Raw genomic sequence first — 25,634 nt, 5'->3', positions numbered from 1 at the left:
TGATAAGTGACCGGCCCTGGCGATCATCCTTGTGAGGGATCCAGGCGCTCATCGTTTTCGGTCGACGCACGGCGTTGCCACCCTGGTAAGGTGGAGTTGGCGTTGCGGGACACGCCGAGGGGTGGAGAGGGGGACAAGGACGCAACAAGGTCTACTGGCTGGCCCAGGTCCACAGTAGAGCATGCCTGCAAGGCGTGGAATGCTCACAGTGGACAAACAACGGTCTGCAGGATGCACCGATGGGTTGTCTCCTTGGCGTGGCTCAACGCGGAAGAACTTCGCGACGAATCTACCGCATGGCGATTGTAGATTGGACAAATTGATGAGACAGTCACACAGAATGGCAGCTGCAGCACCGATTGGTTTGACACAAAGCAAGGGATGTCAGGTTGTTAGTGAGTCCGAAGGTTGGTTGCAGTTCCTGTCGATCATCCACACGGGCCAATTGGCTTCGTGGAATGTGGGCCATGCCCTTCTCGTCTTAAAATGAGGCATCTTCCCCACGAGAACCCTGTCTTCGTTCAAGGCTCGGAGTTGAAGAGTAAAAGAGTGAGTTGAGGCCACGAACGCGGGTAAGACATGGCCCTTGTGCCAAGTCCCCATGCACCTATCCGTCTACGGCTCGATTTTGGACACAACTGAGACTCGGTGTGGTTTTTGATTCACATACTCAGCTACAGTGTAAAAGAAACAAAAAGTATGAAGTAAAAGCTTCCCCGCCCAAAACGCCATGAGCAGCCGGTGGTGTTCTAGCGAGCCACGATCTTGTCCACCTCATCCTTGGCTTCAGTCCAAGTCTCCAAGTTCTTCCGTGCCCAATCTAAGTGGCAACGAGCGTATGCAACCTGGTATGATTAGTCAAATTTTGGCTGAAGAGAGAGGCTGTACATACCATATACCGCCGCAGATCGGCTTCTTTGTCCTTCTGGAAGCGTTTGAGATCTTGAAGTACACCCGCGCTCGCATCTTTGACATCCTTTTCGGAGACCTCTAGTGCTTGCTCCAACTGAACAATCAGATTAGCCCGGAGAACTTTTCCTACTCCACATTTCACATACCTGAACCAGACTTTCCTTCGTTTTTCCGATTTGGTCTCGCCGTGTGCGTTCCGGATCAACGTCTGCAAACCCGTGAATCGCGTGGCTGATGCGACCAAAGAATTTGTTTGCCACAAATGTCCCACTTGATGTTTTGCGATGTGCGGGAGATGCTGAAGACGACAGGTCTGATCGCTTGGGTCCTCCGACTTGCGACGCAGGCGGAGAACTGTATGAATCATCGTGGGTGGGTGGGAATTCTGAGTCTGCCGAAACGTCGGGGCCGGCCCCTTCACTGCTTACCGCAGATGATGTCGACAGCGAACGAGACTTAGTGCCTCCTGATTGTGGAGTCGTGCGGTTGAGATACTGCTCGATGCGCTTGGCTTCAAGCTCGCTGCGCTCAAGCGAGTCCAATAGTGTCTTCTTCTTGGACAATTCATCACGAGTCATCTCCTGCTGTACCCGCTTGAGCACGCGGTATCGCAGAACGCCACGAACGACGCTTGCAAACTGTGCACTCTCTCGCATGGGCTCCGCAAAGCTTGCGCTCAAAGCTGAAGACAATTCCTCGGTTTCGATGTAAGAGGTGTCTGCGGCCTGGCCGATACGCTCAATCGCAGCAGCCACTGTAGGGGATTGTTCAGAAAGAGAGAACCCATTGTAGCGGGCGCCTAATTCCATGAGATCGGCTGAGAGGGATGACAAATGGGAAAGAGTTCGTCTATTGACTTTCTCGATATTTCCCTGGAGCAGAAGCTCTAACTCGCGCGTAGAGGCTTCGAAATTAATAAAGTAGGGATCGAGCTCTTGCTCGCTGAGCTTCCGTGACTCGGGTGGGAATCGACCTAGAACCTCAGGTCCAGGGAATGACTGTGGCTCAGGTTCCGTCGGCGATGTGGGTGATGCCGCACTTCCAGCCGCCCCTCCGCTGGGCTTGAGTTTAGCAGAAGCAGATGGGATCGGGAGCCAGCCATGGCCGGGGGTCGGGTTTGCGGGGTCAAGAGGCGGTGCCTTGAGATTGTTCTTCGGAACCGAGGATGCTGGATGCGAACTCAGAACTTCGCTCTGGGCAACGGTCAGTCATTTTGCAAACCGGTGGTCTCCAACATCAACGTACCCAGCTAACGTTCGGATCGAGGAACCTCCACCACACTCCGTCTTCGCGGACTTCTTTCATGCGCCTGCAGCGATTGAGAAAAACACTGAGCATCCGCTTACGGAGATCAATAATCGCGGTGTCTTCTTTCGCCTTGGTTGGCTTAGCCGCGTAATCCGCCATACTGTGCTTCTCGGGAATTGGCGGAATGATTAAGGTAGGGTGTAGATTGACGAGGGTCTGTCGCAAAGATGCAAATTCAGAGTATCGACGGCGCACTTCCAAGTCCTATGTTCACTCAGCACTTTGGTCATGTCTGCCCAGGACTATCATCATACCGCAGTCCGGATGGTGTAAACAATGAAGCCCCCACCACCTTCATGGTTCTTGCCTGCATCGGTAATCAAGATTGGTATCTCTGGGTTCTCATAGAGAATCTGCTCAATCCGGCTATCGTAGACGCTTTTCCGTGGGTATTGTTGACTTGCGGCGCCATAGTCAGCCTCATCTTCCGGGTCGCTGAGGTCTTCGGGGTGAGTGATGTAATCGGGAGGTTCGCTGCTGGAGCCGCGGCTAGAGGGGGGGGTGGAATCTTGCGCGTAGAGTTCTACCTGTGGTTAGAGACTGGAGCAACGCCAGAAGCACAAGGAACCGGAGAACCTACGAGGGGAAAGTGCGGCTGAATGTAGAGAGTCAGATAGGTGAGACTGGTGTTGATCAAAGGCCCCATAGGGGTTGTTATCTTCGTCGTTCCACATGGCGGCGGTATGAGTGTTGAGCAAGGCCTACCAACGCTGTAAACTAGGTTGGAGAAGCTGTGCCTGGGGATCTGCGGGGGGAAGTCGTGGTGTGGCTGGTGCAAGGCGGTGTTAGCGATTACGTCATGAGCGAGGCTTGTCCGGAGACTATACAACATCCCATCGCGAGTCAATTGGAGATGAACACCAGGATATAACGCTTCATTTCGGTTTGAAACGTGCCATAATCTCCTGAATGCCAATTTCTCAAATACTAAACGGACTAGCTAGCGGGTGTAATGCCAATTTACAGCCTCGGGGTCGCCGTGGATAAATCCAAGTAACTTGGAAAAGCTATGTGTTTAAGCTTGCTTTTAATTCAGCTCAAAAACTTGGAGATTTGAATAGTCAGGCTCTTAAGAAATCTTTCTCTGTCTTTGTGGAAAGAAATCCATGGATACCTTACTTCAGAATGCTTTGGATCCATAGCAAGGTTGGAAATGAGCATATTTTCAAATGCCGGCAATGATCTATCAAGTTTGGAATACATAGCGTACCTGAAGTATGTCTCTAGACTCTCTACAAGCAAATCGTACCTACCTAGCCCCAAGGTTTGGGATCAAAGGTTACGAGTGCTGTAATACTCATATTTAGTTGAAGCAAACTTTGTCATTGGAGCTTGTGACTAGCGATGCCGCACTTCATTACCGAACCGCTAGTCAATGGGAACAATGCCCGGGCTCTATCTCATGCAAATTATGTCACACGTTGCTCAAAGAGAATTGCTCTGCTCCATGCAACCCCAGATTGTATCCTGTTACTCCGCAGTAACCACAGACACCCTGCTTTTCAGATGAACACTTCCCCCATGTGTTGACAGCAGGGAGGCGCCGAACAACGTGTATTTGTACCACCCGTCTTTCAAAGCTCGTCAGAACCCAGCTTCACATCCGTGTCCGTGTTCTCATCTTCATCGATGACGGCCTCTGGCGCCGCTGCTCTGAGGGCTTCTCTCGCTTGCTCCTCGGTGCGCATTGCTGCAAACTCCGGCTCCATGCCTTCGAAAGATGTATGCGAGCGTGGCAGCCACGGCCGAGCTCCAACAGACGGAGATAGAGGTGAATGCGGGACAGACAGCGCCCGGATGTGGCGATCAATATCTTCGTCGAAATAATACTCAACTGGAAGGTGATTGAATGTGACGTAGTAACGCATCACATTACTAATGTGGTCGGGTGAAAGTGGAGGAGAACTGCTACGAGGTGGAATGATACCTCTATATGCCAGGATGAGATCAAGATCGGGATCGGCGCGGCGACGGGCTCGCTCGAGCCATGCGACTGGATCTTCTGGATTCGGGAGGTTTAATATCTCGATGGGTTCGTCAATGGGCAGTCTAGCAGGGCCTGTAATGTCGTAATCATCACTGTCGTAATCAAGCCTGGCAGGTTCAGCGCCGGTGAGCATGACATCTGATCCATTGATAGCGGGGTGGCGAAGAGTGGACGCAGCACGAGTGGACGCAGCACGAGTGGAAGTGTGTTCTCGAGAGGAGCTCAAACCGGGACCGATATCCAAGAAACTGATATCGCTATCACTGGGGACTGTTGAACCAGGGCCTATAGCGGTAAGGATAACACGGCCAGGCTGTGAGGTGGGAGAAATACCACTGTAAGTTTGCTCAGACGAGAAGGCCGACGGTGTGTCCAGGTTAATGGGAGTTGGAGGATTCATGGTCGAGAGGAGTTGGAGCCGTTGGGCCTCCAGTCTGATCAACTCCAACTGTTCGTTCCTGTCGACAAAATCCAAGTGTCTTGTGTGCCTGCACCTATCATACCTCAGACCGTGGATCAAATCTACGGCATAATCAAGGCTGATATCAAAAGCTTCCGAGGCATCATATGCCAATTCGAGATCGAACCACACCTGCCGGTGATGGCGAGAACGATGAGAACGATGAGACTGACGAGAACGACGATAACGACGAGAACGACGAGAGGAAGGCATGGTGCGTGTTGTTTGGGATTGTGTGTGCGCATATGAGATTGATGCCAAAGGGTAAATGAATGTAGGTGAGGATGATAATTTCCACGCCGGGAAATCAAAGCCTACGCACCCAGCCCTACATTGCACCTGCCTGGCTCAACTGGGCATTTCAGGCAGCTTCGACCTGCTAATTCCACGCGTTACTTCCGTTTACTTCACCGATCTTTCTACTCTTCCTGGCGCAGTATAGTCACACTGGTATTCAAGGGGTTGTACTCATGGTTTGATTGTCTTGCTGAAGCTCACCGACTCACAGCTAACAGAGATCTGGTGATACCAGCATTCAAACTCATGTGGCGTGTGGTTAGACTTGTATCCATGGATAGCTTCTCCAAAGATACAAAGATATAAAGATTAAAGAATTAGAAATCATAGATGCGTTCATTCACATAAACCCCTGATAACAGGAGGTAGACGCCTTTTTAAGATACATCGTGAAATGAAGAGACCAGATGGTCATATCAAAGGGGAATCGTGAAAGTCTCGTCAGTAAAACCGAATTAAAAGCCACCATGGACGAGCTGAAACATGTCGTTCTCTTTTTCTTTTGTATGTACCGACCATCCCCGTGGAAAACGCCGGGTAAACCATGTCTTTGTCCGAAGTTCATTGCTCTTGTTGTTGTTGTTTTTTTTGTCCTTTTTGGAATCTTTTGGTTTGTTGTCGTAGTGGCTATTGCGCTTAGAGGTTTTTATTTCTCTGAAATTCAATCCGAGGTCATTTTGTCCTCATCACCGACTCGCAACTCCACCACAGGAAGTTCGTCGTCAGAATCATCCATGAGGTGGGAGACGTCTTCAAAGGATGCACCATCTGGACGGACAGAGTGAGAGTCTTCCAACTCGGTCATGCGGGTGTCCGGGTCCATTTCATCGTTCCCAACGGCCAGGTTGCTATCAATCTCATCATCGTCAAACAGACCGCTTTCATCGAGTGACCCATCACCAGGAGTTATCTGTGAGATAGCGTGAGCGCCGGTCAGGTTGCTGAAAGACCAGGAAGGCTCCTGGGAGAAATGAAGGGGATCGGATGCCTGTCCAACCGTCTCGAGGCCGTTGTTGGTGAGTTTCATACCTTCGCCGTCTTCAGAGTCCGCGTCGCTGTCGTCGGTGGTGGAGTATTCATCATTCGCTGGAGTCTCGGTTTGCGAATCATTGCCCGCTCGGGGAGCTGCTCCGGCTCCGACCAAGGCGCTCGACGACCCATTGCGGGAAGAGTCGCCAAGACGCTGGCCGTCCCCCGTAGGCGAACGGTTGGGGGATGAAGGGCCAGATTCATCCGTAGGGGGGTGTTTGAATGCTTCAACCAACTCCTGTAGCTCCTTGCTGCCCAGCGGGCGCTCGGAGCGGCGACGGTAGAATAGGAGGTATGCGCTCGATGCGATCATACTCTCCGGGTTGGTCACAAGGCGAGCGCTGGAGTCTGTAAGAAAACAAAAATTAGTAACTGGTGGTTTTTCATCCAGATGATACAAGAGTGGGGAGGATCTGACCATTGCAGTGGTACCAATCACCGGAAATGAAGTCCTTGACGTAGGCAGTGTAGTGGCCACCGCCCATGGAGCCCATATGGTTGTCAATGGCGACCAAGTCATACTCCAAGCTCTTTCCATCACTGGGCCCTTGCACGCGGCCAGTCAAATCCAGGCCCTCAAGAGGGAAGTTGACCACGGTGTTGATCTTGCTGTGATGGCGACGCAGTTGGCCAAATCGCTTGAGCTGAACGACCATGACATCGGGAGCTCTCCACAAGTCAAACTTCTTGGTAGCCTGGACGTGGTCCTTGCACTTGGGGCAATACCAGGTATCTCCCCGAGACAGAACTTCGGATTTGCTGAAGATATCGAGACACTCATCAAGCGTGACAGAAGAAGACTTTTTGAGGTTGGACTGACGTTGCGAGATGTGATCGTAGACATTCTTGGGGGTCATGAAAGTCGGCAAACCACGAGATTCTTCGGAGTCTGATGGCTTTCCACCGAAAAGGGCTTCGTATCCTTCAACACTCCAGTCAAGGACAAGAGCGTCGCCCTGGTGAAGAAGTTGAGTAGCAGAGTCCTCCTCGTCCTCATCAGATCCATCTACATCGCTGTACTCATCGCTATTATCGGCCGAAGTTTGAGACGTAGCATCGGAATCCTATGTCGGTTAGCTCAGACCTTCAAAGGACAATTTTGAGATGGGGGGACTATTTACCTTCTTGGAAAGTTTTGCGGTAGCAATGCGGGAAGAAAGCAATGGGAAGTCCTTGGTTCCAACACTGCGCCCATCAGGCAGACCATTCTTGGAGCTCATCACCTTCGGGTCGAACAGAGCCAACAAGCCCGCGGGAATTTTGCCAGCCAAAGGATGTTGTTGTGCGCTCTTGATAGACTCAGAGTCGGATCCTGCCATCTCAGATTTCCCAGCACCCTTAGTTGCCTGGGCATCGTGCATTGAGATGTCCACGATACTATCTTCGCCGTCAACTGATGATGTCTTGATCCTGGAATCCGCAGACTGGGCATCATCCTCGTTAGTGACAACGGTGTCGGAGTCATCCGCCGTGTGCTCGTCTAAGGTGGATTGCTCAGGAGTCAAGATGTCACGTGTCGTCATGTTGTCAGACAGGAGGATGAGCTTGCTGTAAACTGCCTCGAGATCGTCAGCTTCATGCCGGGATAGACGGATGACGGACGGAATTCCAAAGAGAGTCGACGCATTGGCTTTGTTCTTGCGAGGACCAGCTCTCCGGTGGAAGACAGGGATAACCACGTCGTCATCTTCAGATGCCGAAACGGGTCCCAAGTCATAGAACACGATGACATCGTGGGGGCTGGTTTCAAGGCTCTCAAAAGAGCTGTCGTCGTGAAGGAAATACTTCCAGAAAGCGGAGTTATGAGTCTCCGCGGCAAAGATGCGCTCTCCATCAACATCCATCTTTTCGCCGACGAAATTCTTCCAACCCTTCAGGCTGTCCAAAGCATCAAGCTGGACATTGAGCGACACTGGTGAGCCCTGGTAAGGCACGAAGATAATCTTGCGAGTCATGGGCTGGGGACCAGGTGGAATTGGTAGCGTGAGCGTGCTGAAAGGATCCATGATGATGCTAGTTTTGTGACAGTCAGGGCAAATAAGAGTCGACTTGTACATTCCAGAAAAGAGGTCGGTGACAACAGAGGCGTTGCGCGACTCGTAAAGGTCCCAACAGGTCTTTCCGAACTCTTCCAGCGCCTTGCGGTCGTGAATCATCTCATCGGTGGAGTCGGGGATGGTGGTATACGGCTTTTGGCCAATGCGACTCAAATCCTCGGACAAGGCATCCAGAAGGAACATCACAAATTCTTGACTGTCGTGTTGATCATAACCGGCAAACTCAGAGCGCTGTCGGCCAGCAGAACGACGGAACTTTCCGGGGCTGACATAGTTGGTGGGCGCATCTGGGTTGTAAAGATCCGCAAGCAAAGCGGCCCAATTTTTTGCAACATCTCCACCGCACCCAAGCTTGTTGCTGGGATTGAGTTCGGATTTGAATTTGCCACCTGTGGTTTAAATTAGTACTGAAGGGCTTTAATACTTAAACCTAGGAATGTCCGAACTTACTGAGGAAGAATATTGTGAGCTCCTCAATACTTCGCACACACTGAATTGCCGAGTTCATGTAACAAGTGTTGCCAAGGTTGTCCAATCCCAGAACTCTGGGCAATCGGCCCTTTCGGCCCCGGGCAAACATGTTCTTTGGAGTAAGGCACGAAACCGGGGTGGATCGACCGCTCGAAATTGGGGGTGTTTTGGTGCCAAGTGTCAGGGCAGTGGGCTTATTGTCAAGTTTGAGTTCTACGGGAATACCCAGACGCTTCAGTGTTTTGGCAGACGCCTCGGAGACCCATTCTCCACCCTTGGACCCACCGATTTGCTCCTCCAGAACGACACGATCAGCGGAGCCCAAGCCAGCGATGTCCAGTGACATGCGACCGTTATACTTGGGATTGTTGGTTTCATCTTTGACGTGTTCAAGCAGTACACGATGAGTGCCCTCAGAAAGCCCGAGGAAAGCGTTCAGGTCCAGAAGCAGCTTGTCTGCGGTGTGGGGAATGAGAGCCGAAGGAGGCGGAGCTGGGGACGCAGTACGAGAAGCAGCAGGAGTCACCGCAGCGGATGTGTTGGTGCTGTGAGGAAGTTTGAGAATCTTCCAAACGCGGACTTTGGTGGACATGTCGATCCCGGCCTTTTCCTTAGCCTCTTTCAGCCATTTCTGGAAACTGGTTTGGCGACTGGTTAATGTCTTGGCGGAAGGCAGGTCTTTTTCCTTCAAGGTCGCTGGAGTAGTACCGGCGGTGGGGTTGGCCAATTTGAGGATAGAGAGGATGGGAGGATAAGCCTCGTATTCAACCTTCGCAGCATCGCCAGGTTGGCTGAAGTTATGTGCGTAGCGAACAATTGTGGGCGATTGGTCAGCCAAGCCGTACCATTTGAGGATCTTGTCCCAGCCTTGCTGAGGGACGATGACAAAGTCCACAGCTTCGTGCAAGCCAGGGCGCATAGACAGAAAGTCGTCGCCTGCCTCGTCCTTGAAACCGGTAGTGGCCGGGTCGGTGTCGAGCACGAGGTCGATGTTTTCGACTGGTCCGATGGGACTATCCGCGGAGTCGTTCGTGTGATCGGCGTGGGAGGTCAGCCGTGCGAGCACCTTCTTGAGCCAGGTCATGGAGACCACGTAGCCCTTTTGCCCGTCCTTCTTTGTCTCGGCCATCAGCTCATTCACCTCGGCCACTTGCTCGTCGATTGTGAGGGCACCATCGGGGCTAGGTGTCTCTGAATCCGACTGGTCGCGGGAAGGAGAGGAATCGGTCTTGCTGCCGGAGCTCGAGGGAGTGGGATAGGTGTTTCCGTTCGTCACGGAGTCTCCGGAGTGGCGCGCATTATCGGTGTCGACAGTGCTCACGCCCCCTTCGGGGTCGGAGTCGGTGATCTCAGAGGCCGAGCGCTTCTCACCGGGAGATGGAGAACGGCCATCGCTGATTGTGGGAGGGGTACCCTCTCGAGTGTCGGAGGGCATATCGGAATGCTCACTGGATAGAGTCAGTCCGGCGGTCGCGGTCGCGGGTGTGAGCGAGCGGCCACCAGGCTGGGCTTGCTGGAACTGCAGGTGAGCGGGCACGTAGCGAGGCGGTGACAGCGAGGAGCTCTTATAGCGAGAGGCAGAGGCGTGACGAGAGCGGGCTGGAGGAACGGAGCGGCCGTGACGTCGAGCCCGAAGGCCTGGACTGGGACGAGGCTCTGGGGAGACTTTTCGGCGCTTTGGAGAAGACGTTGTGACGGTGAGCTGCGCACCTCGTGTCGCAGCTCGGGGCAACCAGGGGAGAACAAAGGAAATTAGGATCAAAACAGCCTCTTCCCTTTATTTGTGGAAGACAAGCCGTGAAACAATTTTGACTGGCAGAAAAATGAGGTTTAGTCAGGTTTTTTTTCCTCCTCCCTCGCAGAGCGGAAACCAAACCCTAACATATACGAACAGCTCAGACTAGAGGCAAACTCACAAATAGAAGATATTGACAGTGAGATATGTTCCGAGGATTGAGTTAAATCAGATGAATGAAATGACAAAGAGAAGAGAAGAAGAGATCACTAAACCATGTAGTTAAGGTGCTTCCCGAGGTAGAGTTCAGACCCGCAAAGCCTTACGATCAGAGAACCATGAGCAGATTCAGTGGGACTTGTCTACAGGATTGTGAATAGGCCGTTGTTTATAATCCTTCTGTATAGTCCATTGTATAAAGTATCAAAGTGTGGACTTCTTGGGGCGTTGTGAATATCCAGGTGCTACAGCAACATAAACTGCACACAGTTCAATAAGCCTACAGTATTTCTCGACATAGGAGAACGTTAAATGCATCAGACCACACATTAAATTTACTTTATTACTAAGATACATGAGAACAATGGCCAACGTATACATCTATTCCATTTCCAATTTTTACATTTGGACTATCTCTTGGTTCCCAAACACATGTGCGCCATGGATACAGGCACCAGACACACTTGAACGATCTTTGGTGGCTACATCGCTTGTGTGATGTTATTACCTGGCTGGTTGTCTCAAATGCCCCAAGCTTTGTGGTCAAACGAGAGCCTCACTTGGTCTTATGAGCATGTATGGTGTACTCTTCCAAAGTTGCAACTACTGACTATTCCGAGGTTGACACAAGCCTCAGTGCCGCGCTCACGCGTGGCCAAAAAGACGATAGTAGTTGCTTATAAATAAGAGTAGTAATTTATTCAATAACAAAAGAGAGCTGTCATAGAGTTCGTGGTATCCTTCCAGCTATCCTTTTAACTATCCATCCAGCTGTCCTTCCACAGATCTACTCCAGGGCTACAACCTGAATATGCAAATCGAATATTCACTCTGGACAACAAAAACACTAAGAACCAATCATTTTTTTAGCTGCACGCTCCTCTATGGTACATAACCGAGGCTGCAAGGTTTTGACTGGAACAGGGCAAAGCGGAAAGCAAAAATTGAAACTGAATAGACGCGCAGAGTAACTGTAAAGGAAGAAAGTTGTGTGAGAAGAGAACACAGTCGCCTGGGAAAAGAGCAATCAGAGAAAAGGAACACTAAATCCATTTAGTATGGAACGTAGTCATCAGCTTCCTCTTCAGAGAAGTGGTCGTATTCATACTCAGATTCCTCATCAAACTCCTCATCGAATTGCTGGCCAAGGTTGTAGTCGGTTTCGTCAAATTCGCCATCGGTATTCTCCTCGGGAACCTCATCTTCAGACTCATCATCCGAGATTTCGATGATCTCCGTAGACCGGGCCTTCATGGGAACATAGGACTTCTTGGTGTCATCGCCCGAATCCGATTCGGAGTCCGAGATCACAATGACTTCACGTTCCTTGGATTTCAGAGAGCCGAGCGACGCGCCTTCGTCGTGCAATCCTTGGGCTTCAGGGGTATCATCCAGGGAATCATCCTCCACATCAGCTTGGTAAGTGGTGTCCTGGGAGTAAGGAGAGGAAGACTGCTCGGAGCTCGTTGCGTCGTCCGATAGACGGATAGAGGGACGGCGCTTGGCTGGTCCCGCAACACACTTGAAGCCGTGGTTGGAGCATGGAAGGCAAGGCAACGAGTGGTCATAATCAGCGAAGCGGTAAGAGCAAGTCTCACCATGTAGGTCCTTGCAGCTCTCGCAAGGCCGCTTCCATTCCGGCTCTGGGATGACCACGCACTCAATCTCGTCATCAGCACAGGTCTTGCAGGGGTAGGCGAAGAGGTCGGGATCCGTGGCAAGCGAGCACACCATGTCGATTTCGATGCAGGCCTTGCATTCTCTCACGGGTTCCATCTGCGGAGCGGTTGAAGCGTCGCTGGGCGAAGCCACACCTTGCTCTTGGTCGGTGGCGATCTCTGCCTCTTGCTGTGGTGAACCCAGCGCATCGTTCTTTTCGCGTTGACGTAGGAGGTACCGGGAGTTGGGGCTGACCATGTTCGGGTCGACATTCCAATACTGATCAAAGGTATCAGGCTCATCCTCACTGGAAGTCTCACTGGAAGAACCAGGACTGGGGGACTTGTGAGTTGCATCGTGGATTATCTTCAAGTTGAGGTATTTGGAGCCATCGATCATTCGAACCTTTCTGGGTGGGACGGGGGCTGCAGCGTGGTTGGGAGAGGGGCGCTTCCTCTTCTCGCTCGACTCATTGGTGGGTTCATAGGTTTCATCCTCGTCATCATCGTACCAGGAAGCCAGATCACTGGTGCGTTGGGCGGCGCGGTTGCGCAGGTCGTAAGACGCCGGCAATGGACAAGCAGCGAATTCACGCTCAGCCTGTTCGATCAGTCCAGGGAACAAGTTGCAAGCCTCGTTCAGTTGGCCTGCGGTGTACGCCATGACGGTTGGATTGAGCTTCTACACATGGAATATTAGCTCCTCGTGCCGTTCAGATAGATGTCAAATCGTCAAATGTCAAATCCCACCTTGAGATTGGACCGAAAGACGAGCCAAACAAGATGGCTGGTAGCACTTGGAAAAGAACGTACTGTCTGGGGGAATCTTTCTTCTGCAAGCAGAAGTTCTGGGGACTTGGTTTGGGCAATCAGGGCGAAAGAATCCGTCACAGGCAGGGGAATTCCTTTTATAGAAGACACTGGGGAAAGTCATCCATTGATTTGCAGCTTATTATTGTTACTGAATAGTCAATTGATACACTATTCCCCCGTCCGGATGCCCTCAATATTGAATGGGAAGTGAATCAATATAATTGGAGGAAATAGAGGTCACAAGGCTATTGTTCCCCATGTCCAATGGTTGACCACCTTTGTTTCTATTCTTCTTTTCATCTTCACCTCATTTGTCTCCTTCTCATTCCTATTGTTCTTGATCTGATTTTCAATTGGATTGATTCTGGTCTCAGGTATCATTTGATTGGTCTCCTCACTTCACACTCGCTTTTTCCAAATTTGAAGCAACGCTGGACCTTCACTTCGAAGCTTGTCAGCTTGTCAGTCTTTGGCACTTTTCCCCCGTACCTCAGCAGGCTTGTGTTTGATCGCATGTGACATGCTGAAGTCTACGTCTGCTGCGGGATGACATGCTTCGGCCGTGGAAACATCCTTGCAGTCTTGTTTCATCCTCTTTGAGCATTCGACCCACGTCTGCAAAGGTCTGACTCTACCCACGAGGGGTGACCGTAGCATAGATATGAACATTCCATGCAAGCAACCTTGGAGGTACCTCCGGACTGCCAAGAAAGACCCATGGATATGGGACTATAAATACAGATAAACATAGGGGTATGTTGCACTTTTGGGGACCAGTCCCGAGGTCCTCCAGAGCCGGTCAAGAGGGAATGTTCCGTTCCTGAGCACCGACGATTCTGGATAGATCTACTAATTAGTCACAAGAAAGGATAGCCTAATTCATATTGCCCTTCGAGGTTGTATCTAAGATATGTGACGCTGAGCTTTAAGTACTGGTTGAAGAGATACTCATACGTGGGCGCCCATACTCATCATTTAACCCGTTTGGAGATGCTTTTCTCCATCACCACCAGGGTTCATTCGCATTGTGATCACTCGGGGGCTCAAAATCCAAGTACCCAGCTTGACTCTGGCTATGTGAGTATCCCCCTTGATCTCTGCGTGGTGAGTTCTGGCTTCGGCCTCGGCCTCCTTGTCTGCGAATGCGTCTGTTGCCCCTCTGACGTCTGTTCCTTCCATGGTTACCCGACTGTTGTCCTTCATTCTGATCCCCATATTCATCCAGCCAGGTATTGTTGTTGGGATTGTCACTGCCCCATCCTGTGTTGGCGCGCCCTCCCTCGGCCCAGTTGTTTTGATCTTGATCACGACTGGTTGGAGATCGACCGCCTCTTGATCTTCGTTTGGGCGATTCATAGCGACTCAGTTCCCATCCCGTAGAATTGTTCTGCAGGTTATTGTCTCCCCCTGGGCTCGTTTGTTCGTGTTGTTCATTGTTGTTATCCCAGCCGTATTGCTCATTGTTGTGATTCCAGTCTTGTTGCTCATTGTCATGATCCCAGCCGTGTTGCTCATTGTTGTCATCCCAGTTCCGGGATCGATTCCGTGATCCTCGCCGTGGAGATTGATTCTGGTTGCTGTTTCCACTGCCACGATTGCTCCAACCATGGTTGCTTTGTTTCCGTGAGTTGTTGTCAGGCACACCGTCTTCATTGCCACGATTGCTCCAACCATGGTTGCTTTGTTTCCGTGAGTTGTTGTCAGGCACATCGTCTTCATTGCCACGATTGCTCCAACCATGGAGGCTTTGTTTCCATGATTTATTGTCAGGCACATCGTCTTCATTGGTGCAATTGCTCCCATGATCACCCTTAGATCCACCCCAGCCAGTCTTTTTCTGACCTCCCGAATTGCCATCCGCATGCTCATCTTCTGTATTGTCATACAAAGCACCGAGATTGAACGATTCACCTTCACCTTCATTATTGTTGTTCTGGACGTCATCTGGTGTCGGCTCTCGTCCACCGGAGCGTGGGGAGTTTTGATAGCCTCGAATCTCCTCGCGGGGCGATCTCCGGTAACTTCTATCTTGACTTTGATCCCGATTCCAATGCTGGTCTCGAAACGCTTTGCCCTGATTGTTGTTTTTGTTCTTCTGCTTTGGATGATTCTGGTTGTTGTGGCTGTTCTGATTGCTTTGGCCTTGCTGCTGCCTCTTCTGTTTGTTTTGTTTTGCTCGTAGTTTCTTTTGTTGTCGTTTAGAGAGTGGATTAGGTTGTTGATTCCGCGGCGAAGGAATAGTTTGAGGACTATGCGTGCGAGCCGGCCTCCTTTCTTCGGAACTGTGGTCAGACTAGTTCCCCTCGAAGACCAGTTTTCTGATTAGTGGCACCGGACTTACTGGGATAGAGGTAGGGCATTGGTTTCCCCGTAAGGCTTTGGACGAACCCAACCATGCGGCGTGAAATGGGGCCCAAGTGTGCTATGCATTGTGTCGCCATTCCCAGGGTGCCAGCTCGCTTGTGTACGGTCTCGAGATCTCCTGTGGAAAACCTGACCTTGGAGGTGTTGGCTGGTGACGTGCGATCGAAACCAGCAATAAAACAGCCACCCAAATACTGGGGTGAGCAGCCCAACCACAAGAAACACGGCGATCAGGATGTTGTCCTTCATGGTGTCAAATTCAGCAACAAATTTCAGTAGAAGGGTAGCTTCGACTTCGGGGGTTGGGCGATGATAGGCAAAAGAGATACACTGCTGGGCTATAAACCACAGTAGATGAAGGTGTGAAGGATAAAGTGAATGGGGTGTAGAGATGGAGAGAGCAAAGAAGTTGGGGGAGTTGTTGCAGAGGGACACAAGTGAGCAAAGCATGGAAGGCGCAGAGGGGCACGATGGGCAAACAAGGAAGGAACAGACAAAAGAGCTTCATTGGGATTTTGTGTCTAACGTCTATCGCGAGAATATTCATACTTTGCTTTTGAGTACCCTCGAAAGCGCAGCTAACCAATGCCCATGGAGTGATACCTTGCGACCTGAGTCCAGGAGGTGGGTGAGCGATTCTCGAGCATCATCGGGGCTTAGAGCAGATGCAATGGCAATGACACGGGACCCTAAGATGAAGATCTCGGGCTTGGAGGCCCAGCCTAGCAGACCATCTGGTTCTGCGCCAGGGCTGACGAGAGAGTGCAGGTAGGTCAGACCATCACTGGCCCAGGTGGATACTTCACGCAAAGGAGTGCCTACATATGCTGATTTATGCAGCTGCACCAGGGCTCGTGACCAGACCTCAACCTCGCGAACATCGTCGATGAACAGGTTCTGTTTCTCCTCCTCAAATAACACAGTACTGTCTTGTCGATACTCCGTGATCAGATCCGACACTGGAACAAGGCGTTTGGACTCGTATGACCCGCTGATCCTTCGTTCTTGCCCAGTCAGATACAGCAAAACTCGTCGCCCAAGTGCTGAAGAGTCAGCGTAGCTGTGTACCACAAACTCGGCCAAAAGGGCACTGGCATTCATAGGTGCCAAAGTGACATCGGCGTCAGGTGAGATGGAAGAATGTGACAACACCCATGAAGCCGTCGAAGCTGCAACATCGCGGATTTCATCGTCGTCATCGTTAAGCAAATCATAAAGGACCAGGTATACGTCTAACAGAACCGCATCCACGTGTGGTTGAGTTCCAGCCGGTCGAATAGCGCGTGAAAAGCTGCCAACGGATGTGGCTGCAGCGAACCGAGTTGTGAATTCCTACAAATTGTCTTTAATCAGTATGGAGGTTCTCCCAAGCGACAAAGGTCTCTCTGCGTCAACGTACCGTCTCCTCACTCAAGGCTGAGCGAAGCTTGATAGTCCAATTTTGGATTTCGGTCTCAAGAGATGAAGGGGTATCTCGGTGGTTCATGATAGTGCGAATAGCTAGTAAACAACCACGAAGCCGAAGTTCAGCGTCAGTGGCATCTCTGTTCCAAGCCTGAATTTCTGTCTCCGGTTTGAAGGCATTCAAAATAGCCTCCCACGGAAGATCAATGCTTGATAGAACATTGGGCTGAGACGACAGTATGTCCTCCAGGATAAAGGCTAGATTAGAAGCAGCCATTGTCCTCACGTCTGGTCGTCCAGATCCCAACACCACAAACGAGTACAAATCATACAGTGGTTTTCTGTACCTTTCGTCCTCACCTATGGTCTCATGAAGCTGCTCTGAGACCCAACAAGCAACATCAGCGTCGAATTGGGATATGGCTTGATAGAACACTGGGACCTGTTCCCATTGCTGCGAAATGAACAGTTTCAATACGGTGCACCAGGCGAGTGCTCTTCGAAGAAGCGCGCATGCTCGGGTAGTACTTGACAGATTCCAACCAGCACTAGAAGCGTCGAATACAAATTTGAGGACTCCGTTCAGATCGTGAGACTCGAACATCTCTTCGACGAAAGGAATGACTTTATCTGCGGGCAAATATTAGTCGATATCCGTTGGAGGAAAAAGTCGTTCTACTTACCTTCACATTGAGCTTGAATGGCTCGTTCTAGGGTGCCGTTGAGGATTTCAACTAGCTCAGTTGCAACTGTTGGTGATTTGCCAGCCTGGAAGAGGGCCCCTAACAATGCACGTAAAGTCTCGAAAAGACCATCAATATTTCCTTCCGAGGTGTTAGGCTTGATCAACGGGGGGTATGTGGGCAGAAACTCACCGATCCAGAACTCATCAGTGGTGGCTGCGTAGCGGCGAAGAGAATACCGCACAGTCAAAGCCACGCCGTGTATATAGTTCTCAGTAGGAGATGCAGGAACTGTCGCAAGTGCGCGCAGAGCCTCAGGGATGTGTTGTCGGGTTAGCAGCGATGCATACACACGAGCAGCGTGCTCTCTGACACCCCAGACAGGGCTGCTCAAATGCTGCAAAACCAAGCCACGCAGCATTTCGTCGGTGGAATCATCTAGGCTGGGAACTTTGTCACCGACCAACTCTAGAGCAGGGAACACTCGTTCAGTGATAATGTCAGTTCCTTCTGCTGCTTCACCTTGCGTCGTTGTCAATAAGCCAGAAAGTAGCTCAAGAAGGCCAGGATACTTGGGGAACGTGATTCTAGCACCTGGCTCGGATCCAGATATGCCACCGAATCCGGGGCCGGCACTTGGGATCACTCGGCACATCTTGGTCAAGAGTGAACGGAAAAGCATGAGGCCTGAATTACGGAGGGCCCAGATTGGCGATCCCAAGCGGTCAGCAGACAGAGTCAATGCCTTCATGATGAACGGTTCGATGTATGGACCCAATTTGTTGTTGGTGAAGATGTCTTTGAGGCAGTTCATTGCGTGAACTTGGGGCAACTCCAAGTACTGCCTCTCCTTATCGTATTCCACGGGGAGATATGAAATTTCGTGAAGCTCCTTCAATGCGTCGTGGAAGAACGGGGTCCCAGGATCAGAGCCAACAATGCCGGTAACCATTGCAGGTATACCTGCGGAGCGACGAGTGAGCTTGGATGCAGAACCGAAGATTGTTGACTTGGCTTCTTGATACCAGCCTCGAGTAAGCTCGCGGATTGCTGGATCTTTGGAGGCGCTACACCTTTGGCAACACGTTGCGAATGTTTGTGAAACGTTCGTGAACGCACCACGGTGTCGGAGCTCGGCGAGTTGAGTGAAACTGGCTCCTCCAATCTTCGCAAAGTCTACGCGATTGAGGCCGAAACTTCCACTTGGCCCATAACTTGGGTTCAGTAGGGTTGCGTGGAGTAAGATACTACCCTATTTAGTTTTGCAGAATACCACAACGGGGACTTTTGCTTACCTTGATTCCCGAAGAGATCTCCATGAGTATGAAAGGGCATCCTTGGGTCCCATATCCAGCTCCTCAACAGGCTCATCTGAGTGACCCTCTGGTGAATCAATACACAACAAAGACTTGGCCTCTTGCCAAATCTTGTCACAGATGGCATCAATGCGCCCATGAACAGATCGCCATGCGGTAGATTCTGTGTCATCAGAAATCAATGTATGGAAGTTCGGCATGAGAACAATGTATCTGGACCGGCATCATTAGCAAATATCCACCAGGGTGTTGAATTGAAATGGATCTCCCCTACCTGAGCCCAGAGGTATATCCATGAAGCGGGGCCTCGCGCATAACAGAGTTGAACAAGCTGTTCGGGCCTAGCAGACGCTCCTCAAGCTTAGTCAAGATTGTGTTCACTACCGAGGCTTTGGTTGACCACCAGTCAGAGGCCCCTTGTGCCGAATTACCTGGCAGTGCGGCGCAGAAGATCAGATGGTATAGTCGGGCAACAGTGTCGGCATGGTCTGCTCTACTTGTGTTGCTTGCCAGGTTCTCTGCTCTCTTCAATGCGTCTGTCAGTCGCATGCCTGCGTTCGTCGTGTTTTGTAAGCATTCAAGAAGAACCTCTCTTGGACAGAGGTTCAAAATGGTGAGCGAAGTTTGCCTAACTTCTTCGAACGGATCCAGCAAAAGATCAACCAACAGTCGGAGGAGATGGGAATCGAAAATTTCGACGTGCACCTTCCAAATGTTTTCCGTCTCTGATTTCTGGAGCTTGATGTTTGTTCGTGGATCAAGACCAGAGTCGAGGAGGAGTTTCAAAGACTTCAAGGCTGTTATATGACGCGCATACGATGCGCTCAAGGGCAGGTCATTCTGCAATAAACCGATGTATGATTTCAAGAACTCCTTTGTCTGATTCTCGTTTCGGGCATGGCCTGTTGCTGGCTTGTTGGTTGTTTTCTGGATTTTCAGCCCGGCGTCTTCCTCCCTAACGATGCCGCCCTTCAGACGCACGATGAACTTTCGCATCATGCTCAGAATCTCGCCACGGGCATGTGCCTCAGACTCGGCATGCATAGACGGCAGTCCCCGGAGGAGGGCCTGGGTTGCCCCGACGGTGAATGGCTTGATTGTGGAAGATGTCGTGATCAGAAGTGAAAGGGCCGCTGTGCGAATGCTGGATTCACGGTGAAGTAGAAACTTGCCGATCACCTCACTTTTCAAGATCAATATGTCGTTAGTGTCTATTTTCGATTTTCCAGAATCAAAGATATCTACACTTGTTAGTGGGTTCACTGATTTTTGGACCTGCGAATCGACTCACAATCTTCATGGACCAGGTTGATCTTTTTGCCGATCTGCAACGCGGCGAATAGAATCATGTATTCCGCCTCAGGTGCGTCGGTCATGTCTCCCTCAAGTAGACTCTTCACTGGCAGTGTTCTAAGGAACATCCTGAATCCATTCGGATCCACAGTGAACAGCGGCTGGAGAAGCCTGCTGGATAAATCTTCTAATGCTTCCACATTTTCCAAAACCAGATGTCTGGCTGGAGCCACCCACATCTCTGATAATTTCTCTGCCGAGGTTTCGGGTTTCATTTTCTGGATCAAAGCCGCCAATAAATTCCCGGCAGGCACAGCCATCGTTTTGTTGTTCGTCTGGACCAAAAGCCCTAGGACGAAGATTTTGGCCGCTAATTCATCTGACAAGTTGCTAGACGCAACTTCCAAACTGGGTTCGTTGCCTCCGAGTGACAGGGTCTCGTGGTTTTTGCTGAACGCAGAAACCCAGCTTGTCTTGTTCTTTGAAAGCCACCCCCGGAATAACGGAATGAATTCACCGGGCAAGATGGCATCTCTTCTAATGAAAGAGTCTAAGAAAACCAGGCATCCCTTCAAACGTGATTGCGGCTCTCCAAGAACGATACTTGGGATTATTGCATCGATCACTGAGGTCTGAATGGCTGCCCTTGAGGCACCCTGGTGGTTCTTTGCCAGAACAGCAGTGAGTGAGGACAGAATAAGCTTGATGGGCTTTGGTTTGGCATCTTCATAACGGTTCAAGCAAATGTCAAAGACTGAGAGCCAGAGTTCTTGTGACAGCACCAGCTGCTTAGTCTCATCGGATTTGGACTTTGTAGCAGCATCAATGAAGGCAGAAGTCGCATTGCATGCCTCAGCCGAATGACCTGGTGAAAGTGATGCCGTTGATAAGGTTTGAATCAACGATTGCCATACCTTGGTCACCTTTCTTTTTCACGAGGTTAGATACATGAGCCATTAATGGGATGTAGTTAGATTACTTACTCGATCTCTTGATTTGCCAGTGTGAATTTCACCAATGGTCCTTTGGCGATATCCCGGAGCGTTTTCTCCGAGAGCAATTGCACTTCCTGCGCAATATCCTCCATGCTAATTGATGCGGCACGTTGTGTCTGGTTGGATGCATCAGTCGCCATGGTTTAGTTCCTCATTGGCCTGGCTCACGGTGCGACTAAAAGATCTCAATTAATTTTCTTGATGCTCCCCGCGATGCCTCAGGCGCAAATCACGCTCCACATCGGGTAAAGCGTCCGTTGGCCGGATCATCAATATTCCGATGTTCCAATGCGAGTCACGGGACCGAAGTTTTTGCTGGCTCCGATGCCAGTGGAGCTGCGAACACAGGGTCATCATTTCTTCTCCAGTTCGTCTCTATCGTCGCCTTCGGGTCCCTATAATTCCATCCTTTATCTCTATTAAAATCCCTCCACAATGTCTATCTGGGACTCTCTCGGCGGTCGCAAGCAAAAGCAAGGCCCCGATGCCTTCGACCCTACATCCTCCCAAGACGCTACATCTTTCCTCTCCGAGGTCGCGCTCTCCGATCCCTCTCGTCTCCATCCCCTGGCCGGTCTGAACCAGGATACTCTCGATTACCTCAGTCTCGAAGACTCCGCACTCGATGAACTCCCCGGCTCCCGATCAGTGTTGCCCTCGCGTGGATGGTCAGACGACCTTTGTTATGGTGCCGGCACCACTTATCTCGTCGCACTCACTCTTGGAGGCGTTTGGGGTCTCGCAGAAGGATTGAATAAGACAGCGCCTACAGCGGCACCTAAGATTCGTCTCAACGGTGTACTTAACTCGGTGACCCGACGCGGTCCGTTCCTCGGAAACTCGGCCGGTGTTGTGGCTATGGTTTACAACGGTTTCAACTCCGGTATCGGATACGTTCGTGGAAAGCACGATTCTTCCAACAGCATCGCTGCGGGTGCGATGAGTGGTATGCTTTTCAAGAGCACGCGCGGACTCAAGCCTATGATGATCTCTGGCGGCATTGTGGCTTCTATTGCCGGCGGTTGGGCTGTAAGCACATTTGTTCGACTTTCACGAAGACGCCTACTAATTAATTCTCTCCAGGTGACACGAAAGGCCTTCTTCTAGATTGCTGGCATGGCCAATCCCCCATACTCCGATACCTCGGTCATCCGACTCTCCATACCCTCTCCGCCAGCCTTCAATGACATTGGCGGTTGACGATTAGCCACCTCACTTTGTCTTTTCACTCGCGATGTATTACAACCATTTTTTTATTCCCCCTGCGGGTCTCTTCACTCCGGCGCTCAAAGCTTCCATGTTTTTCGCATAATGCGTGGGTTGGGGATGGGGTGTGCAACTGGGTTTGTACTTTTGTATTTCTTCTGTGTACATAGAAAAGTCTCTTGCATGCCTGCGACTTATTGGCTATGGCGCTCTGCAAGTGTCTTCGTCAGTTACGTACTTTAATGATGCTAGGGACTTCCAATAGACAACTTCTCAAACATTCTGACCCGAGCTCACTAGCAGTAACTCTTCGACCAAATGATTGATACCAAAGAACAGCGTTTTTGGTCGTGCCGACTATCCCGAACCCCCTATGAATCTGTCAGGGTCCCTATTCAGATACACAGGGTCCGAGCTAGGATTATCATCAGGTTGATAATGAAGAACGCACTCTGAAAGCTCCCCAAGGTGAACCATAGTGTCTTCCCAGGATGCTCCTTTTGGGCACCTTTCTTGTCTCTGACTCACTGTTGGGCACAGGGCAAAGCGCTCAAACACATGTCACCCGAAGCAGCACGCCATCGGATAACATCTTCAAAAGAAGAGTCATCCCGCTTCATTTCCAATATGTGTGCCCACGCACGGCAAGAAAGTGAAGGGTGCCCTTACGGCATACAGGAACGGGTGCTGTGATGACCTATACCTGGGCATGTCCACCGGGCTGGACAGGAGTCTGCTCTGGAAAGTACCCCAGGAGCACTGGGATCACGGGCTATCCAGCTCTGCTGCGAGGTCTTTTGCAATACCTCAGCCTGATGGAACAGCGAATACATCGACATCATATTTCTCCATGGCCTCAAGATCCCACCAGGATATCGAACCTCAGAAGGCTCTTGGAAACTACTAGCAAAACGTGAGATTGCTCAAGTCCCTGGTCGTTGACAGATGTCTGGAGGAACCCCCCTCGAAGTGCTGGCTCTATGTACCAGTCTGACATAGTGATACCATAGAGATTCATTCACTGGGCACCACAGATTTCAACATAGGAACAAACGATTCAAATACCACAGTGTGAAAATCATAAGCTCGCTCCATTGAGCCTTATCCTTCAAAGTTAAAGAAATGCAGGAAACTGAAATGCAGTTAAGAACCTTGGAAAGACCCCTCGATGGGCATCCCCAGCACCCCAAGAGGAAAACGAGGTGAATGTAATCGGTCGACAAGATTTAACAGATATAAACATCGCCCCTTGGTTTGAAGATCCATGACACTGAGCGTCGTATGTCAGAGCAATCTCCACCTTTCCCGGCTTGGATAGAGAGGGAAGCCTGTATACTCCAGCCGAGATCCGAAGGCATTGGCGCATACATGAGCGTATATCGCAATTGTTCCATCCGTCTATGACTTTCAGCATTAGACAAGTAAACCAGAAACCAGCGTCGCACTCTTGTAAAATTCGACGAGCAAATTTGACGGCCCAATTCCGCGCAGCTGGGCAGTGGCGTCGGTGATTGCCGACACGCGGGGACCGAAGAATCGCCCGCAGAGCTTTTTCAACCCTTCTCCAGATTCTTGGCAATGCCCAATCTATCGAGTGCCAAAGTCCCCAAACCACGCACCAAGACTTTCACCGGATGCTGGACATGTCGAGATCGTCGAGTGAAATGCGACGATGAACACCCGCATTGTCGCCGGTGCCGCCGGAGTGGCCGGGCATGCAAGGGGTATGGCCTGCGCCTAGGATGGGACCAGTCCGCCGGCCGCTCCCACCGGCGCCAATTGAGGTCCCTGGCCCCAGATGGGGGCCACGCGCTATCCTCTACTGCTGTATCAGCTTTTTTGACCGAACTAGACGAGTGTGGGGGAGACAACTGTGCGCAGCAACGAGGTCCTTTTTCGGTCTTCTCGGTCTTGTCGGAGTCAAATCCAGACGAAACCGACAATGCGTATCAGCCTTCTTCGTTCGATATACTGATGACCCAAAGGTCTGAGCAGCCTCATGGTGTCGCTTTCAATCCCAATACTGCCCCATCAACCGGGGAAAAAGACAGCGAGCGCGCTTCTCCGACGCCTCTGTTCGCGTCTACTACTACTTCATCCATCAGTAATCCGAGCGAAGAGCTAGGGCGAGGATCCCCAGAGCTGTCGGATCCTATGGAGGACCGAGATGTCCTTCTAATCAGCGACGTGGCCACTCGCCAGAGCCCCGAGGACAAATCCTTTTGGGGGCGCGATATATTCGGTTCGAATCTCCGAAACGCGGGGATTGACGTCTCGCTTTGTACCTACATCAACCCGATCACGCTCCCTAGACCAGAAACCGAGTTGATTCACCACTGGGTCGTCTTCCTGAGTGGAAACATGCTCCTCATCGACACACCGGACAATCCATGTCGAACAGTATTTATGCCGTTGGCGCTGAAGGGCCTTGATGCCGCCCCTAACGAGTCAAATATCCACCTTTCGGTCTTCCACGCCATTTGCGCCGCATCTGCATTCAGTCTTTTCCATCTCCGCCGAGATCCTCGATATCATTCTATTGCCATGCACCATGACCAGCTGGCTTTGCGACATTTACGCGGGAACCTCCAGCGGGCGCGCTGCCTAGACGAGCCCACGCTGGCTGCAGTTCTCACTTGTATCACCGCCGAGGCGATGTCTGGACGTCGCAGCAGGTGGAGAGCGCATGTCGCCGGGTGCCTGGGACTTTTGGAGAATCAGGCCCATGGAGACTGGGTCCGGAACCCAATTGCCTCGAGGCTTTTGCAAAGCTATTTGTCTCTATCATCTCTATGCAGCTTGCGTGTGTCTGAACGGTTGATGTCGTTGCTCAATGGCCCATCGGACCTGCGACATTATCTCGAGCGATCGCATGGTATCACAACACAACTAGTGCAGTTCCTCGCTCAGATAACCACACTCGCAGAAACACAGACACGACTGTCCCCGGGGGAACTCGATCGTCTCGAGCTACAACTATATTTGAACTTTCCATGTCTATCTGACCCGGACGCACCGGGGTCGATCATTGTCCAGCATGCGCTGAACTCATTCTACTATGCCACAATAGTATATTTCCGTCGCAACCTGCGACATGCGCCGTTGTGCGATGTCCAGGATCTTATCGAGAAAGCGATACACGAACTCGAATCCGTTGACTCACTCACCCGCGAAAAGGGCGGGTGCTCTTACAATTGGGCCAGCTTTGTTGTCGCGGCTGACTGCGAGAGACCTGATCTCCAAGATCGTATGCTGGCATTTTTCGATCGCAAAAGTCGTCACGGGATTCAAAATATCAATGTTCTCTGTGAGATTGTCCAAGCTCTATGGAATAGAAGGGCGGCGGCCGGACCGCATGTTGATATCCAATGGCAGGAGCTTGCAAGCGAAGCTGACTTTGACATCATGTTGGTTTGAAATTGTACAT

General features: G+C 51.0%; 8 protein-coding genes across 8 annotated transcripts; 2 read left to right on the top strand and 6 right to left on the bottom strand.

Annotated features, from left to right (window-relative positions):
* Positions 1 to 749: 749 nt before the first annotated feature.
* N7506_003962 (PX and BAR domain-containing protein) lies at positions 750 to 2,894 on the bottom strand (the record flags this gene model as incomplete). Its single annotated transcript, XM_056953257.1, has 6 exons — positions 750 to 845; positions 893 to 1,006; positions 1,059 to 2,105; positions 2,158 to 2,424; positions 2,475 to 2,743; positions 2,801 to 2,894. 6 exons carry the CDS (start codon positions 2,892 to 2,894, stop codon positions 750 to 752), a joined length of 1,887 nt encoding a protein of 628 aa, XP_056812146.1.
* A 900-nt stretch (positions 2,895 to 3,794) lies between these two features.
* On the bottom strand, positions 3,795 to 4,880 carry N7506_003961 (uncharacterized protein; the record flags this gene model as incomplete). Its single annotated transcript, XM_056953256.1, has 1 exon — positions 3,795 to 4,880. The coding sequence occupies one exon, from the start codon at positions 4,878 to 4,880 to the stop codon at positions 3,795 to 3,797; it is 1,086 nt and encodes a 361-aa protein (XP_056812145.1).
* A 745-nt stretch (positions 4,881 to 5,625) lies between these two features.
* Positions 5,626 to 10,405, bottom strand: N7506_003960 (putative ubiquitin-specific protease UBP12; the record flags this gene model as incomplete). Its single annotated transcript, XM_056953255.1, has 5 exons — positions 5,626 to 6,341; positions 6,412 to 7,057; positions 7,115 to 8,439; positions 8,501 to 10,296; positions 10,398 to 10,405. The coding sequence occupies 5 exons, from the start codon at positions 10,403 to 10,405 to the stop codon at positions 5,626 to 5,628; spliced, it is 4,491 nt and encodes a 1,496-aa protein (XP_056812144.1).
* Positions 10,406 to 11,528: 1,123 nt separating this feature from the next.
* Positions 11,529 to 12,797, bottom strand: N7506_003959 (putative C6 finger domain protein; the record flags this gene model as incomplete). The annotated part of the gene is made up of 1 exon (XM_056953254.1): positions 11,529 to 12,797. One exon carries the CDS (start codon positions 12,795 to 12,797, stop codon positions 11,529 to 11,531), a length of 1,269 nt encoding a protein of 422 aa, XP_056812143.1.
* Positions 12,798 to 13,949: 1,152 nt separating this feature from the next.
* On the bottom strand, positions 13,950 to 15,559 carry N7506_003958 (uncharacterized protein; the record flags this gene model as incomplete). Its single annotated transcript, XM_056953253.1, has 2 exons — positions 13,950 to 15,228; positions 15,288 to 15,559. 2 exons carry the CDS (start codon positions 15,557 to 15,559, stop codon positions 13,950 to 13,952), a joined length of 1,551 nt encoding a protein of 516 aa, XP_056812142.1.
* Positions 15,560 to 15,853: 294 nt separating this feature from the next.
* On the bottom strand, positions 15,854 to 21,141 carry N7506_003957 (Armadillo-like helical; the record flags this gene model as incomplete). Its single annotated transcript, XM_056953252.1, has 7 exons — positions 15,854 to 16,642; positions 16,710 to 17,344; positions 17,398 to 18,644; positions 18,693 to 18,926; positions 18,988 to 19,954; positions 20,005 to 20,933; positions 20,990 to 21,141. The coding sequence occupies 7 exons, from the start codon at positions 21,139 to 21,141 to the stop codon at positions 15,854 to 15,856; spliced, it is 4,953 nt and encodes a 1,650-aa protein (XP_056812141.1).
* Positions 21,142 to 21,436: 295 nt separating this feature from the next.
* N7506_003956 (protein transporter TIM23) lies at positions 21,437 to 22,108 on the top strand (the record flags this gene model as incomplete). The annotated part of the gene is made up of 2 exons (XM_056953251.1): positions 21,437 to 22,030; positions 22,085 to 22,108. 2 exons carry the CDS (start codon positions 21,437 to 21,439, stop codon positions 22,106 to 22,108), a joined length of 618 nt encoding a protein of 205 aa, XP_056812140.1.
* Positions 22,109 to 23,785: 1,677 nt separating this feature from the next.
* Positions 23,786 to 25,624, top strand: N7506_003955 (Zn(II)2Cys6 transcription factor; the record flags this gene model as incomplete). Its single annotated transcript, XM_056953250.1, has 1 exon — positions 23,786 to 25,624. One exon carries the CDS (start codon positions 23,786 to 23,788, stop codon positions 25,622 to 25,624), a length of 1,839 nt encoding a protein of 612 aa, XP_056812139.1.
* Positions 25,625 to 25,634: the final 10 nt, after the last annotated feature.

The sequence above is a fragment of the Penicillium brevicompactum genome, assembly GCF_028827555.1.
Source record: "Penicillium brevicompactum strain IBT 35665 chromosome Unknown utg000003l_segment0_segment0, whole genome shotgun sequence".
In the NCBI taxonomy this organism is placed as follows: Eukaryota; Fungi; Ascomycota; class Eurotiomycetes; order Eurotiales; family Aspergillaceae; genus Penicillium; species Penicillium brevicompactum.
Note: the sequence above shows the minus strand (reverse complement) of the source record. Positions and strands in the feature narration are given on the sequence as shown.